A 15,818-nucleotide genomic window follows, 5' to 3' on the forward strand; every position below is an offset into this window, starting at 1 on the left:
TATCAAAGACCTCCGCATAAACCTGTTTAACGATTGCGTTTCAGTGTCACTGATGTGGAAAACACGTTTTCCGTGTTCACTTCAAGTTCTTGGGAAAGAGGATGGAAATTACGACATTATTCACATAAGATGGAGTGTTCTCTATGCGCTTTACTCTTCTGGTTATATTCCAATTCTTAGGAGCAACAAAATAGAGGAGTTGAAGGAGATGAAAAATGGAACAGTGAGGTCATTCCAAGAGCGTAAAGACCAAAACAGTACTGTTCCCGCAAAGTGCCTTAATTAGGAGCGTGAGACAAGATTTCATTTTTACACTGATTTCTCTGAACTTAACCAAAGAATGCGCTGCCATAATTTTCTGCTTCCCACCGTGATGAAACATTAGCTTGGCTCTGTGGTAGAAACCTTTTTTTCCGAAACTGACGTGAGAACGGGCTTCGCTCCAACTGATTCTACGTAAGAGCAACTGCTCTGGTACTTCTGAACCTGGGAAGCGAAATTATTGATGAAATTTTGGGGCTAGTAATAAGATAGATAAATATGCTTGTTCACTACTCGAGCCAGAATGAGCACGACAAGCAATTGTTGAACACATCCGAAAAGTAAGTGCTATTTCTATGTTACAAAGCTTCAGTTTCTCTTGCTATTAGTACTCGAAAGTGGCGTTTGTTCATACCACCCAATAGGTCTGGAGAAAACAAACATAGTGCCGCCTTAAAAAATAGGTGACATGTGAAGAGTTACTGTTTACCAAACTACTATTCACGATTCATTCCCTGTGTCGTGTTAAGTCAGCCGCTGCGAAACTGCCCCAAATGTGCTAGGACAGCTTCTTTGAAAATAATTTCGAGTATGTCAAGAGGTGCGAACGTTCTCAAAGCGGCTTAGCCGTGTAAGATTTGTGATATCTGACTTTTTACGGCAATGTCGTAATAACAACTAGGTACTGTCTTATTATCGCTTCAGGCCAATGGTATGAGAGTGGCTCGTGTATGCCAAAAATTTTTACCTGCATATCAAAGCACTACAGGGAAATAGGAAAGGCGTTAGTGTTTACGAGGGTAGTGCAGCATTTTAACAGCTACCTTATTCAACAGTTGCGCGTCAGAAACCTCACTATGCATATAAGATTGCTTATTTTGCTTGGGAAGAACAAATTGGATTTGCTTGTAAAGTGCATTCCGGTATTCAAGCTACCAGTGGTGGACTTCACCTCAACAATGAATACGCATGAGGACACAGCCTTGCTGTTCAATGCCATGACGCGTTTTCCTGCGCAGTGCTCTGAGGCTGCATTGCCCTGCTGAAGTGCTTAAGAGCAAACGTTGTGCCGGAAATTGTTTGAACAAAATCTGTACTGTGCAGGCAAGAGCAGCCTTGTATAAAGCAGTGCGCCAGAACACTGCAGAAGAAACAAAGAGAAATAATTTTGCAGTTTCCTTCTTAGTGGCTTGATGCTGCAGCACATATCGCTGCCATGTCCGTGCATTTGCACTTGAATGGAAGCTTTCCCACTGAAATATTGTAACTGCCCAAAAGTTCCATTTTGTCGCCTTATTAGATGACTGTTCCGGCGCTATGGGAAACCGTCCTTACCTTTTTACTCGGGATAATACTTAGCGGAAATCAGTGGAAACACGAGCGCTCGTGTTGTCTCCCTCGAATGTTGTGCGCTATGGATCCTCATAAAGCAGAACCGTTGGTATGGAAACATTAAGTAAAAAACTAAAGAGCTACTCAAACATCTCGGATGGGAACAGCAGTTCACGAGAGGCAGAAAAACGTTTAAGTGGGTGAGAAAATAGATAAACATAGGGTAGTAGTGACCCCAAATAAAGAGCCCGAGAGTGAAATAGCTAGGAAAATATGAAAAGAGTGCTGTGTATTTGTGTATTTGGCCAATACATTCGTTCATAAAGGGGAACTCAAGAGTATACCTTAAGAGGACATTGAATCTTACCGGTAGGCATTATAGGAGGGCCGTAGAGGCTAACGAGAAGGTTAGAAAATAAATTTAGGATAAAATAACGAGCTGTGAAAAGTAAAATCGCGTGCGCGATGTTTAGAGAAAGGAAAAGAGCAGAATGGGACAGGGAACAAGCATTGAATAATTACATTGAAGTGGAAATGATATAGAAGAAATGGGCCTCAGGAGGTAATGTAATGTTACAGCAAGATAACCGATGGTCGCTTATGGCATCGGAATGAATACGAAAAAAGGCAAGCGTTCTAATTTGCGGCATGGGGTCTGCTGCAGGGATGAGACTAGGAAGACTGCGGTGATCAAGTGGCTACAGCTGGCACAGGACAGAAATATTTGTAGAGATATGAGAAAGGCCTTCGTGCTGCAGTGGGTGCAGTTTGGCTGATGGTGATTATAGGCTGCTTAATGGAGACCACCACAATGGATGTCATATAGGAAGAGGAGTTTACTTGGCTCCATTCCAGGCCCTTGCAAATATATCAGACCTCCTTGTCACAGGCATCAAGAAAAAAATTTTTGGTTTTTACTTAATCAGGAAGCCTGATATAGGAGTTGGTCCGCTTTAAATGCGCCAGAGAAAATATCTCAATAGCATTTTGATAGACACCATAATTTCTTTTTCCTGCCTTCCCCTATATTTAGAGTTGAGAGTAACGGCAGCTGAGGAACATCGTAAGAATAAAAATGGGTCAGAGTGGACGTACGCTTCATCTATTTCAGCATCACCAAATGTAACCGAAACAATGTATTAACATTGACGTACGCGTTCACAATACAAGCGCGTACATGTTAACCCTCCCCACTCAATATATATTACGTTCACCAAATCACAGATATAATTACATCGCTAAGAACTATTCCTAAACTTGTTCGACAGGGGAAAGAATTTTGTGATTTTCTTGTATACGACATTCACACGGAGGAAATGAGCTCTGAACACATAGAGCAACCGAGTATTGGCCCTTCTGTACTAGTGCTTTCCCAGTATTTGTCCCACTCGTAATAGCAGCGCTTTTCTAGAGCGCCACTCCAACCCATCTCTGCGCCACAGCACCACTTGCGAAGCAAGTGCACACGACGACGTTTTTCTGCAACGCTAGCAAAGATGATCTGCCGTGTTTATAGGAAGACATCAATCAATCTGTTTTGTTTATTGAGTGCAGTGGTCTGCGTAGACGATCGTGCTTTTCTTGGTTTTAGCTGCGGGTACTGCCCAATTTGATTCCATCAGAAAGATATATATAGAATACACTTATAATACCTTAGGATAAAGCGGAGATCATACCTTAAAGCTGTCTATCGCATCGCGATGCATCTTCAGAGGACCCCTCGGCGGACCCAGCTTGCCGGTGACTAGGCCTACCAGTAAGATTACGGTCAAAGTTACTGCCCGAAGCACTCCCATTGCTATGCTTGATGGGTTGAGAGTGCTGCGAAGCCGCCTGCGTTTGCATTCAACGGATACCGTTGCGGTCAGTGACATTCTGACAATAAATAATTAAGCGCATTTAGGCGAGGCGTATTTTTCGAAGCTCTCTCATCAGGCGCTTCATTTGGGCACGTGCGTTTGCTCGCAGTTTCATGAAGTGAACCGGTTCCAGAAAAATTAAACATTGCGACAAATCCCATGTGTCTCCGCTTGCGGAATGTCGAAATATAAAATTACATGCGACAGAAGGTCGCACCTGCTGCTGCAGAAGCCTCAGCGAAGCTACCAGTTATGTTTTTGCTGCTGAAAATTTGTCCTCTGTACGCTGCACTGTGCAATCAATGGATATTTAGCATATCAGAGACGTACTAGCACAGACTTATACCGGCTGACCGGACGCCGGCTGCGCACGTGCCGTGGCATGAGTGCCCCGCGTCCGCAGCCGGCGTCAGGTAAGCCGGTATACATCTACGCTAATGCGTCTCTCATATGCTAAATCTCTCGATAGGGTCATCTACCTACGCCTCCGCCCTCCCGAACCCCCTCCCCCCTGATGTCGGTTTTGTGTTCATTGGAAAGAAACGCCGGTACAAAACAGCACTATCACACTGCCGCCAGTTCAAAAAGAACGGCAGAAAATCGACGCATTTTCTGTTCCGGCACCAAGAGTCTTGTCATGTAGACTGGCGTGCAACAAGCAGTTGTGGAGTTGGGTCTAACTGTCAAACAACTAGTGGGCCTTCTGTCCCGCGACACATTTTCTGGTCGTAAGAACTGTTGCGTGTTGCGCGGCCGACATCATTAACGCCTTATGTTGTGAAACATATCGCTGCCGTGGGACATCTGTTTTTTGCCTAGTCGAGCTGCCGGTTTTTGGTGTTGTCGCGCAGCGCACGTTTTTATCTCTGGCTAGCGATAGACAACTATCGTAGCTTTTGTCGCCTTACAGAGTCCTGTCTTGTATTTTGTTGCGCAACAGAGTCTGGCGTCGACCATAATTTTCTCGTTCAGTCCAGGTTACGTTAAGACGGCAATGCAACTGATATAGCTGCAAGCTGTTAAATCTAGTGTTTTATTGTGGAAGAAAAATTCAAAGAGTAAGTAAGTAACTTGCGGTGTAATTAAGACAACATATATTGCACATACAACCCAATGGTACGCATAGGTTCCACGTGAACAGGTCAGACGACGAAAAAAGTGTCCTTTTAAACAGACCTACGCAGCCGACTGACTACGCACTGTCGTGTCACGAAGAGCCAGCAGTCTGTTTTGCACCTGACGGCTTTGCTGCACAGACAGGCAGCACAACATTCCAGCAAAAAAGAAATGGAAAGGACATGTGCTATGGAAGTATAAAAGCACTCCTTTCTTCCGCCACTTACGCCGGATTCGAATACCATATCAAGCTGGTATGTTTGGCTTGTTTAGACAGTGTAACGATGAGTGTCCTGCATACGCCCATATATATGAATCGAGTGTAGCTTTCGCAAATTTTCAAACTATTTCTCGGTGGTGGGCATCAATTAGCATTTCTTAAAACAATATGCTGAATAAAGATCCGAATGTTCAGAATTAGAAAATGTTTTTCAGTACTCCCAGAGTTTATAAAAGCCATCGTGTTCCCATCGTTACCATGTGCTGTCAAATCGATTATCCCCCAGGGCTCTGTTTCCAAGCTTTATTAATTCTAATATACAGTATTGTGCGTTTTTATCGTAAAGACTTTCAAAATTTTTCTTGCCTCAATCGCTGGCTCGTTTGCGGTGAAACTGCACACAGAGCTTGCGTATCATGGTAACTTTTGTATCGTAGCAAGTTTTACAACGGTACTTACTTAGTTGAGCCGTGCATGATGCAAAAGCGCAATCGTGTGCGTCGAGATCGGCGTACCGAAGCTTAAGACACCGAGTTTTTGCTGAAGGGCGGCAGTAGCGCCATCTGTCTTCCCCAATGAAATTAATAAAAAGAAAAACACAGCTCAGGACTTCGCGACGTCGTCCTCCGACGCTTTAGGAGAGCCACGAAAGCAGACGATAAAAGCTGAATTGGATAAGGTCATTGGACGAAAAAAAGAACACGTAAAACAATATTCTTTTAATGGCACAGCCGCGCTAAAATAGTTGTTTCTGTCATTTTTTCCGCTCAGTTGGCCGAAAATGTTCGAGGCGCGTTAGTTGAAGCAGACGAAAAGGCCCCCGCGCTCCTTGTAACGCTCGCCCTGGCGCCTTTTGACGCTTTCCACTGCAGAAGACAGATGGCGCTACTGCCGCCCTTCAGCAAAAACTCGGTGTTTTGGGCTTCGGTTCGCCGATCTTGACGCAAACGATTTCGCTTTTGCATTATGCACGGCTCAACTAAGTAAGTACCGTTGTAAAACTTGCTACGATACAAAAGTTAACATAAAACGCAGCTCTGTGTGCAGTTTCACTGCAAACGAGCCAGCGGGTGAGGTAAGAAAAATTTTGAAAGTCTTTACGATAAAAACGCACAATACTGTATGAATATTATAACCCTAACAAGAAGAAATTACCGCTTTTGCAGATTGTTGTGCAAGCAGTTGTGCGTTACTGCACGCAATGAACTGACTCCATGATGTATACATATACTGACTAAACAATTTCAGCATTGTTCACAAGCGGTAATGGTTGTGGCAGGAGTGTGCAGGGCTATAACTGTCTGTTGAGCAGTCACCGCAACAATGCTGCGCAAGGTAAGTATTTTGAAAAGAGAGTTAGACAGGAGAAGGGTCTATCGGCAGAGGAGGCCCAGTCAGGATAACGGAAGCCTCTACTGTAGTGTCCAACAAGTGCTATGCACTTAGACTCGTGCATGCAGATTTGCCTCACGTGAGAAGGTAAGGCGTAACCATATATTGCGGCTCGTAGAAGTTACCGGTCATAATGAGAACATTATATCACTTATAGCAATACAGCTAGCCCAAGCTTTCCGTAGCTGGGTTTGAGGGAGTTCGAGCTCTGGTGAGCTCCACGCACCACAAAAATTGCGTTCGAAAGATAGCTAGATCGAATAGTCCGATTTTAACAGCATTACTTTGTGTAAGATATCACTAATGATTAATAGGCTATTTAAATTTAAAGCAGGAAGTTCAAAGACAGTATCAATCCTATCTAACGTGCGTAAAATTATCGTTTGAAAATAATAGAGATTTGCTAGACAGAATCAAATCTCCAAGTAGTTTGGTGATCACGCAACAAATCTCATTTTGACCTACACATACTCATCACTTCAGTAACAGCTTAAATGGTGAGCTTGGCACCATAATGAGAAATTTCTCTCAGAACATATACTATCCAAAGTCAATCCTCCATCAAACATTTACACAGGCTAAACTTCGGCATGCATCATCCATTTGCAATGCCCGAGAACACATATTCTGTGCTGTTGAATCAACTGAAAGCTGTCAATTTTGTCCCATCCTTTCAACCTATATTCTTTACCAGTGCTTTTCGAGCCAAATTAGAACTGGACATTACTACATGATCCTTCAATTAGGCCATCCCAAAATATATCATCGGTCATGAATTTGCAGCATAATTAGCTTTTTTGATATTCTTTGTTCAATTACATGGACGCTCACACCATTTATAACGCACTCTCGACCCTACGGGCGTGGTAATAATAAAATAAAGATAAATAGTTCGGTAATAATTTTATATATATGGCTAACACACTGTGTACGGTGACATACAAGCAAATCTTTTGGCACGCTGTGTATTTCTCGTTTGGAAAATCCTATCGAATATGCTAAAGCATGTAGTAACGTGGTACATGCGGCATTGCAATTTGCGTGGACGTCAATGATCGTTTTCTGCACCAGCATTTTGCACCATTGTGTGATGATTAACAGCTGCCCTAAGACACCATTTCGTTTCAACAAAAAATGTATCGCAGCAAAATGGTGCAATATCTCACTACTTTACACACTGCTTTCACAAAATGTGCCTCAGTTCAATGGATAAGAAAGATGAGTGAGGGCATTTCAAGGGGCCACTAAGATCAACTGCTTGATTATAGGATACAGACCATTTTCCACCAATTAAGTATATCCACATGCTCACGGGTCATTTCTGTTACATAGTGCCAAGCATAAGGAACATCCGCTCTGAAAAGTTTACTCTAACACTGGGCATTGGCGAATCAATGCACTGGAGGTTAAATCCGTCTGACTTTGACTGCCAAATTATTTTCTATTCTCAAAATCCTGAAAACTTTTCAGTGTGGAGGTGGTAATTCAGCATGCAGATAATTTCTGGCTGCAGGTAGTACTTGTCCAAATCCTCTCGTAAGAATTTACCACCTAACTTCTAGCGCCGAATCCCCATCGGCTGCGGACCAATTGAGCACGGCGGCTAACAGAAATATTACGCACGCAGGGCGCTGAGAATCTCTGTCTCAGGAGAGGCTACATTTGTAAACTGAACATCGCAATGCTACAACCTTATCCAGGGAGGTTATTCAACGAGTGCCCTTCGAGGGACACACGGGTCTTAAATGGGATGTTATAAGGCTCAGTGAGATTAGGACAGATTAGGTACACAGTGTTAAAGGGTGAATATCAACTATGTAGCCCAACTTTCTGCGCTCCGAAGCACATACCTTGCAATATCACCTCGTCTAATTTATCTACATTGTGCAGTGTTAAACAAGTGCTTCAAGGTTTACATTGCGCAGGTGCTTATGAACATCACTCTGAATGCCTAGCTGGCAAAAGCGAGAGTTGTTTATTAAGAAAAGGGCTGACTAGCGTGAAAATCAATGCTTTTCTTTTGTGACGATTTCAGATAATTCACGCATGTGAAAATAAAGAAAAGTGGCCAACATAATTATTTCTTATTACTTTAACGCTCATGCTTAAAAACAAAGGACTTCTGACACCTAAAATACACACAGAGAGCAGCTCCCTTGACAGTGCTAGAAATAATGTTTGAATAAACCTCAGCAGCTAATAGTCGCCTTCACCGTCAGGGCACAGGTCTCTACTGTGGGCTGGAACAATGACACCACAAGTGTCGACGAAGTGGTCGATGCAGTGTTGCGGTACGCTATCCTTCAATTCCACTCGAGTCCACAGTGTGCACTCTGCAAACACAGCCGACAAGCAACAACAGATTACGGGCGTCTCTAAGTCATATAACGGCTTTAACGTGTGGTGCGTTATTTTTGTTGCGTTAGTGTTTTTTTTTTCAACTCTTGTCTTCTATCAATACAGACCCTGTGCAATTCCACTCTATCTTTGTGCAGCATGAACTGTCAACGTCAAACGAAACGATTACAAGACTTTTGAGAGTGCAAGAGAGAAACGAGAATGTGTTATTTAAGAGAAAAAGATTACTGACATTGTCTTGTTACGTGACAGGGTATACAGCTCGTTCGGTCGAAAAGCTGTCGGTGTAGTCGACATTGCATGCCGGAAGTAATCATTTGCTGCGTCAAAAAAATCCTGCCATGCCAACCTTTAGCCGCAGAATGTTCTGGGTAGTGTCATACGATTTAGCTTTCCGGGCTGCATAAGCTTGTAGTAAGTCAGAGCTTAGCTCACGGCAGGGATTTGAATCGTCGACCATAATCGAGGGATTTGTAAAAGAACGGCGTATCATGGCAATTTGTGGTTATTGTGGTTGATGATTTATTGGTGGGTGATAGGCGATGAACTAATAAAAGGAATGAAAAAATGAAAAAATAGAAAAAAAAGGGTTCAAAGGCGTCAGAATGCTCAGAATGAAAATCACGTGCTTGCTGATGCTAGTCAAGAAACTTTATAGTGTGTTATTATCAAATAATTAATTACAACAATGAAAAAAATGGTTTAAACGCTGTCAAACTGGTCGGAATGGAAAGCTTAACCCACTACGCTATCTCGTCATACCCTTAACGCGGAGCTTAAGTGTCCTTCTTAACTTTAAACCGTTGAATGACCACTGCTTGGAAGATGTGCACGCAGCGGATCCATGTGTATCCCGGCTATATTTTTTGGGCCGTGAATCTCAGTAGTAATTATTCTCCAAAAGCGTTTAGTGTGCGTTTTAGCGAGGCTCCTTGCATCCTGTGCGCATAGGGCCGCTGTTTACATAGGGTGTGAAAGTAAACGTGCATAATCCGGACAAAAAATGGCCATAAGATGAAAGGCCATAGCACAGACGACATATCCATTGTGTTTTTTTCTAAAGAAAGCTAGGTTTGAAACGCCGCAACCACGACTAAAATTTTCGAAAGCACTGGTATTCGCATCTGGGGTTGAACGTCCATAAACGACACGTAGGCACTAAGAGACGTTGGAGTATGGCGCTCGTGAATAATTTCATTTTCGTGCTCGAGGTGCCGTTTTCGCTCCTGTCTCCTGTCCTTATGAAAAGGCGCGCATTGCCGCCTTTTAATAACTTCTTTACATCGCATGAGTTTCTTTTAAAGTGATCTGCCTTGCCACAGGAGATGGTCGCTTTTTTTTTTCCTTTGGCCTCCATCCTAAGGCGGCCGCCATTTCCGGGACCAATCCCGCGGCGCTGAGGAACTCAGTATTTTCCGCGCTGCATTTTGCACAGGATAAATCAATAATTATTCGGTATTTCCTAATTAGACAACTTTAGTTGCGGAATCGCTTCAATAAATAATTGGATTTTGTCAGATATGAGTAACAAGATGACGGCTGGCACCGTTTGTCTGGCGCAGCGAGCATGAAGCGGCCAGATGACTATTAATAATGGATATATGCCGTTGTATTTAAACAGTTCAGCTTAAGCTCAGGTTAAAACTGTAGTTACAGTGGGCAACGCAAACTTTCCTGAAAATTTCAGGTCTGTGGACGCGGTAGCCAAGAAGCCAAGCGTGGCGGAATATTTCTGAGCTTGTGATCTTTAAAAATGGAAGTTAAAGAAATTTTAGCCGCACTTTTAGAAAATTTAAAAATGGGAGGACATACTGGACGCATTCCTTGGAACGTCTTTTTTTGTAGTGACTATGCGAGATATCTTACGATTTGAGTCGCCTTGCAGGTCCAAGTTTGCCACGACGCATTCTTCATAGTCTGTGTAGTAAATGATGCCGTCCCTTGGAGCGGGATCTGAAAGATTGCAACGTGGTGCACAACTGAGTTTAAACCGTCCCAGTGGTTTGTGTCCTTCATTCTCACAGAGGTGCTACACAGTCAGCTGTTTAATGCCCGTTACTTGGTTTCCCGTCAGTTTACTAGCAGTACGCGGCGTAATCAGAGGGTGGTTGCCTCGGCAACCATTCGGCTATTGGCTACTGTGGCCGTTGAAGGGAAGGGGGGGGGGAGTATGGTGTGAGCAGAAAAATTCATCACCGATGGGTGGCTGCCATAGAATGAGACGATTATATAGCGATAGAGGAGGAAAAACCGCCCGAGCGATGGTTACGGCGGATGGGTAGCAGTAGTGGTGAAAACCTTTATTTGGTGGATAGACAGAGTCTGGGAGCCGTAGCTCCGCTACATGGTCGGCAACCCTTGCCCGGGACACAGCATTACGACGCTACGTGTCGCACCCGTATCACCAGAGGGCGTTGGAACTCCAGAGAAGAGGAGTTGAGCAGCGCAGTTTCCCGTACCCTTCGAGAACGGGTCAGGGAAGGAGGGGATTTTTGAGTACATGTCCACACCATGTGAAAAAAATAACAGGTCTCACTACCGTGCCGGCAATGCAAATGCGTATCAGGATCGGAATGCTTGATGATCCCAGGACATAGTAGAGTATGTGTTTGCAGGTGCCATAAGTTCGCTTTGCAGGAGCCGGGAAAAGGCGGTCGCCGCCGCTATAATCTCTTCAGATTTCCCTGAACCGCCGCAGCGGCTCGTTCATCTCTGAGTCACAAGAGCCCGGTTGAGGAGGCCAGTGGGTAAGCGCTGGGGAACCCATGTCAGCGCCTTTGTTATCTCCTAAGTACTGGTGGCCAGGAGCCCAATTGATTCTTTTCTGTCTTGGATGAGAGGCAGTCCTACTTGGTATTTGATTGGCTAAGGGAGAGGTCCATCCGGCTAAGTAATGATCACATGCTTTTCGGGAAACCGTGATGATGATTCTGGAATTAGGTTCAGTGGCAGCAAGCGCTATCGCCGCTACCTCAGCTCGCGCTGAATTCTGTGCTCGGATGGAGAGTCCATCAACGTGGTTGTCCTGGTGAATCACCGCGGCCGTGTTAAATCCCGTGGGCAACAGCCATGCTGCGCCTACGCAGCATACATCGGGCCTTGAGCCGTGCTGTCTCTCAAGTGCCCGAGTGTGCTTGTGGTCTGCTTTCGTGGGTGCCGGTGTCCATGTACGGAGGTGCGGAGAGACCCAGAGCATATGGCGCCACAGTTCTGTGGTACGCTCCGCCTCCTCTGGAGTGGAATCCTGTTGGATGCGGAGGCGGTTCAGAAGCCAGCGGAAGGGAGGGGTGAGGGGACGGCTAGGGGGTTGTGTTCTTGAGCCGCCTTTATGGGTTGACGTGGTGGGCGTCCTGCAAATCCTGGTACCAGGTGAGTTTAGTGTTAGCGGTAGACAGCTGGACATCCAGGGCTCGCTTAGTTGCCTTGCGGATGATGGCGTCTACTAGCTTCTCGTCTTGCCTCGTAGTGCGAAGTTATGGCACGGCGTAGAGAATCCGGCTAGTCACGAAGGCATGGGCGAGCCGAAGCGCGTCCCAGCCCTGCACTCCGCTCTGCTTGTTGGAAACGCATGGATCATGCGCTACCTGCTCGCCTACTCTCTTGACTTTCGGAGTAGTCGAGTTCGGTCTGAGTCTATGGTAAATGCACAGGCCTAAAATCCTGAGCCCCTGCACCTCATTTAGATGGCCTTCCGGCTGAGAAATGTGTACTGCTGTCTTATCTTATGGCTTCGCTCTGGCATGAAGAAGCTTTGATCTCATTGAAGTCCACAGGCGATAGCATACGCATTGACTTTGGAAGCAGCCTGCTGAAAGCGAGACTCCATTTCCACAAGGCTCTTCTCTGTGGTCCAGATTGTGTTGTCATCTGCCCATAACGCGTGTTGAATGCCTTCCACCCGGGCCAGTTGGCTTGGGAGGCATATCATAGCTATGCTGAACAGGTGCGGTGATAACACCACTCCTTCAGGGGTACCTCCTGTTACCATATTGAAAGGGCCATATTCCCCGTCCCCAATTCGAAGAAAGGCCTGACGAGAGACAATTTCTCAAATACTCTTCGGCCCTAGCTACGCAATCAGTGGAACTCAATTTGGCTAGATGCTACCGTGTTTATTGTTGCCGAAAGCACCTTTAAGATCAAGGGCGAGGATTTATTTGTCACTGTGTTGGATAGTTGTGGGTAGTATTACGTGCCTGTGCAGCTGGAGGAGGACGTCCTGTGCAGACATGTGCGGGCGAAACTCCAACATGGGTACTGCAAAAATGCCCTTGCCTACACATGGAGAGAGGCGCTCCCTTACTACCGTCTCCGCAAGCTTACCCGCACACGAGTTTAGTGATATGATTCTCAGGTTGTCCATATTCACGGCCTTACGTGTTTTAGGGGTGAATGTCACAAGTGACATTTTACATTCGGATAAGAGCGGGCGCCCTCTCCAAATCTGGTTCATGTGTTCTAATAAATGGAGGTAGGCTGAGTCCAGGAGGTTCGCCAACAGGTTCACTGTTATGCGGTACCGTCCCGCAGCCGTAACCGGGCGCATTGTAGCTAATTCCTCCTTAAGGTCATGCAACTCAAAGGGGAATCGAGTTGTTGGTTAAGCTTGCCAGAGTACGTCTACTAGGGCGCAGTCGGTCCTCCGTACGGCAGAGGTACGTGCCGCACACAGTGTCTGCAAGTTGCGCTGCCGTACCTTGGTATTCGTGCCGAGCCTGCCACACTGCGTTTCCATCTCTTTCGTTTGAGAGGGGTCGATGATCCTAAGAAAGGGAAGGCATGTGCCTATCGTGCTCGTCTAATGAGCTGGGGCGTCAAAGCGTGCCATCCAATTTGAATCTGAGGCCTGAGCAGCATACGCAACAGCCTGCTCTGTGAGTGGAACTATGTGGTCGCCTAGTTTGCGATTAGTCTTCTGCTTTTTCTACTGTTTAGTTAACTCCGGCGCCCCTCCCACAGCTGCAGCAGGTGAGTGTCCACTCCGGGGACATCTTTGTGGTTTGTAGTGTAGGGGCGTGTTGTTTTTGAATGTTCTCTATGTGGTTAGCCCACTCCACCAAGCCGCCATAGAAAATTACGGGAGGGAGAGTGTGATTTTGAAATTTGTTCAAATCGCTCAGCTTGATTTACCCCACTTTTGACGCGCTGCCTTTGCCAGGAGTATAACATGGGGAAGACAGTTATAGCTGCATACAGAATACTCGTGTCATGGGTTACCGTGTTCCCCACACGGGTGGGGAAGCCTGGTCCATCAGCAACGTGAGGAGGGTGAAGATGAGCTCCGCCAGCTTACGTCCTCTGGACATTTCGAAGTGATAGCCCCAGTGAAGGCTGGGAGCATTGAAGTCTCGAGCGATCATTAAATGCTCTTTACCAATTTGAACGCGCGGTGGAATATTTCACAGAAAGTTTCGCGCGGCTTATGCGAGGGGGCAGTATGTGTTGAAGATATGTATTGACGGGTCGCAGCGTCTGAGAGCAGTACAAGGACCATACTGTACTTTTGGTTGGTGCTCAAGTCTAATCTACCTGAACCATGGTGTACCGTATTTTTCGGTGTATAAGATGCACCCTTGTATAAGACGCACCTGCCATATATGCGGGCTGTCTTTGAAAAAATTGGTATATAAGACGCACCCGTGTATAAGACGCACCCCAATTTACCCAGTTAGGCTAGCGAGACTTAATTAAACATGCTTGCGTGACCATCGTGAAATGCACCGTACCTGTGAGTTCTTAAGCAACGCTAAGTGATCGATAAGGCAACACTCATGCCATACCCACCCACGTTTTAGCAAAAAAAAACGAAAGAACTCTCCTTACGTCCATAACAACATTTTATTTTTACTTAAAACCTTCGAAGTCTTCATCTTCGGATGCACTATCAAAAAGTTTGCCCGTTCCTAGAGGCAATGCAGCTGAAACATTCTCTTTGCACTACGTACACGGAGCAAACAAAGTTGCAAAGGGAGACTAAAAAAAATGCCGGCGTGTCTTCACAATGGCGAAAAGCGCGATTGTCGCTATCTTTTGGCATTTCACATTACTTTTGCTTGGGGCCTCCGAAACGGCTGCTTGTTTATGATCCCGGAAGTCATCATCCCCGCCGTTTCATGATAAAGTTCACCTAAAAAAGTTGCGCATGGCAGTCCCCATATTATAGGCGTGTTACAACTGCGTTATTCGTAGTGATATTTTTCCGGTGAAAAAAGCTTGAACATGAACCTGAGTAATTTCTGAACTCGCAAAAAAAAAAAAGCTGAAAAAATTCGCATATAAGACGCACCCTTGTATAGGACGCACCAGAAAGATTTTTGAAGAAAAGCCGCGCCTTATACACCGGAAAATACGGTAAGCCGTATTCACCATGATCAACGTCCAGGTACCCCCCTGGAAGGTGCTGCAGCTTGAGAATTCAGCGTTTATGCCAATGCTACTTTATCGCAAGGAGCCGCCGCAAGGGCCTGGGCCGGCCCACCGGGAGCCGGCCCTTAACCTTTTTCCTCCGCTGCCTTGAGGAAGGCTGTCTTGCGGTTGCTATGCGGGGAGTCGCAGCAAGTGGTGTATTCTTACTTTGAATTTGGACCCAGGGCTGCACGGCCTTAAGGGTGAAGTCAATGACCTGGGCCATAGTTTCGGAAAGTGCTTGCGTAAAGGTTGCCCAGAACATATCCTGGAAGGACTCGCGGACTGCCGACATGATTTTGTTTGGGAGTGCTCCCACTCGACTTTCCAGCTGCTCAGTGTGGCGCTCCAGGGCCTCGTTGCCGCCGATGTGACCGGCAGCGGAAACAGATCCATCTACCGTGCCCACGTACTGCCGCGAAAAGGTTGTGAGGCAGGAAATAATGGATGACCCGTCATCGCCGTTCTCTGGCTTCCTGCATTGGTTTGGATAGCCCGGCCAGCCTGACCTCTAATTCTTGAATTTTGCGCACAAGGATTTGGTTCTAGCGCCTGAGCTCCTCTTCCTGCGGCTGCAGGGTGGTTTCGGTAATGGATAAAAGGGGCCGCTGCCCGGAGACTGCCCCACCCGAACTGTTCTCCTGTGGTTCGACAGGTGCGAGGGGCGGGAAGTTCTTGGCCTTGAAGACCAGGGGCCACGCCTGTGTGCCGGCTTAGAGAAGGCCGAAGACTATTTGGCAAGAGCGAAGCAATGTGGACGCCCGAGGGGCTGCCATGGGAAACACCCAAATGATGGATACCATTGAAGTAGGAGGGTCATGCGAGAGTGCAGCATTGCATAACAGGTGGGCGGTTTCTAAGAAAGTGGGAGAGAG

At 46.0% G+C, this 15,818-nt stretch overlaps 1 protein-coding gene across 2 annotated transcripts in view; it reads right to left on the minus strand.

Moving 5' to 3' along the window:
• Window positions 1-15,818, minus strand: part of LOC149360595 (uncharacterized) — a 50,449-nt gene that overhangs the window by 12,933 nt on the left and 21,698 nt on the right. Inside the window, exons 4-5 of one of the 2 annotated variants that reach the window (XM_089572404.1) lie at window positions 10,405-10,491; window positions 8,137-8,513 (exon numbers count right to left, since the gene is read on the minus strand). In XM_089572404.1, the coding sequence (XP_089428530.1) occupies window positions 8,377-8,513; window positions 10,405-10,491 (224 nt within the window). In that variant the 3' untranslated portion in view covers window positions 8,137-8,376. Of the gene's footprint in view, window positions 1-8,136; window positions 8,514-10,404; window positions 10,492-15,818 lie in introns of those variants that run through there. The other variant, XM_089572403.1, reaches the window with a different exon arrangement.

Source organism: Amblyomma mixtum, chromosome 2 (genome assembly GCF_055824585.1).
Source record: "Amblyomma mixtum isolate Tamu chromosome 2, ASM5582458v1, whole genome shotgun sequence".
Taxonomy (NCBI): Eukaryota; Metazoa; Arthropoda; class Arachnida; order Ixodida; family Ixodidae; genus Amblyomma; species Amblyomma mixtum.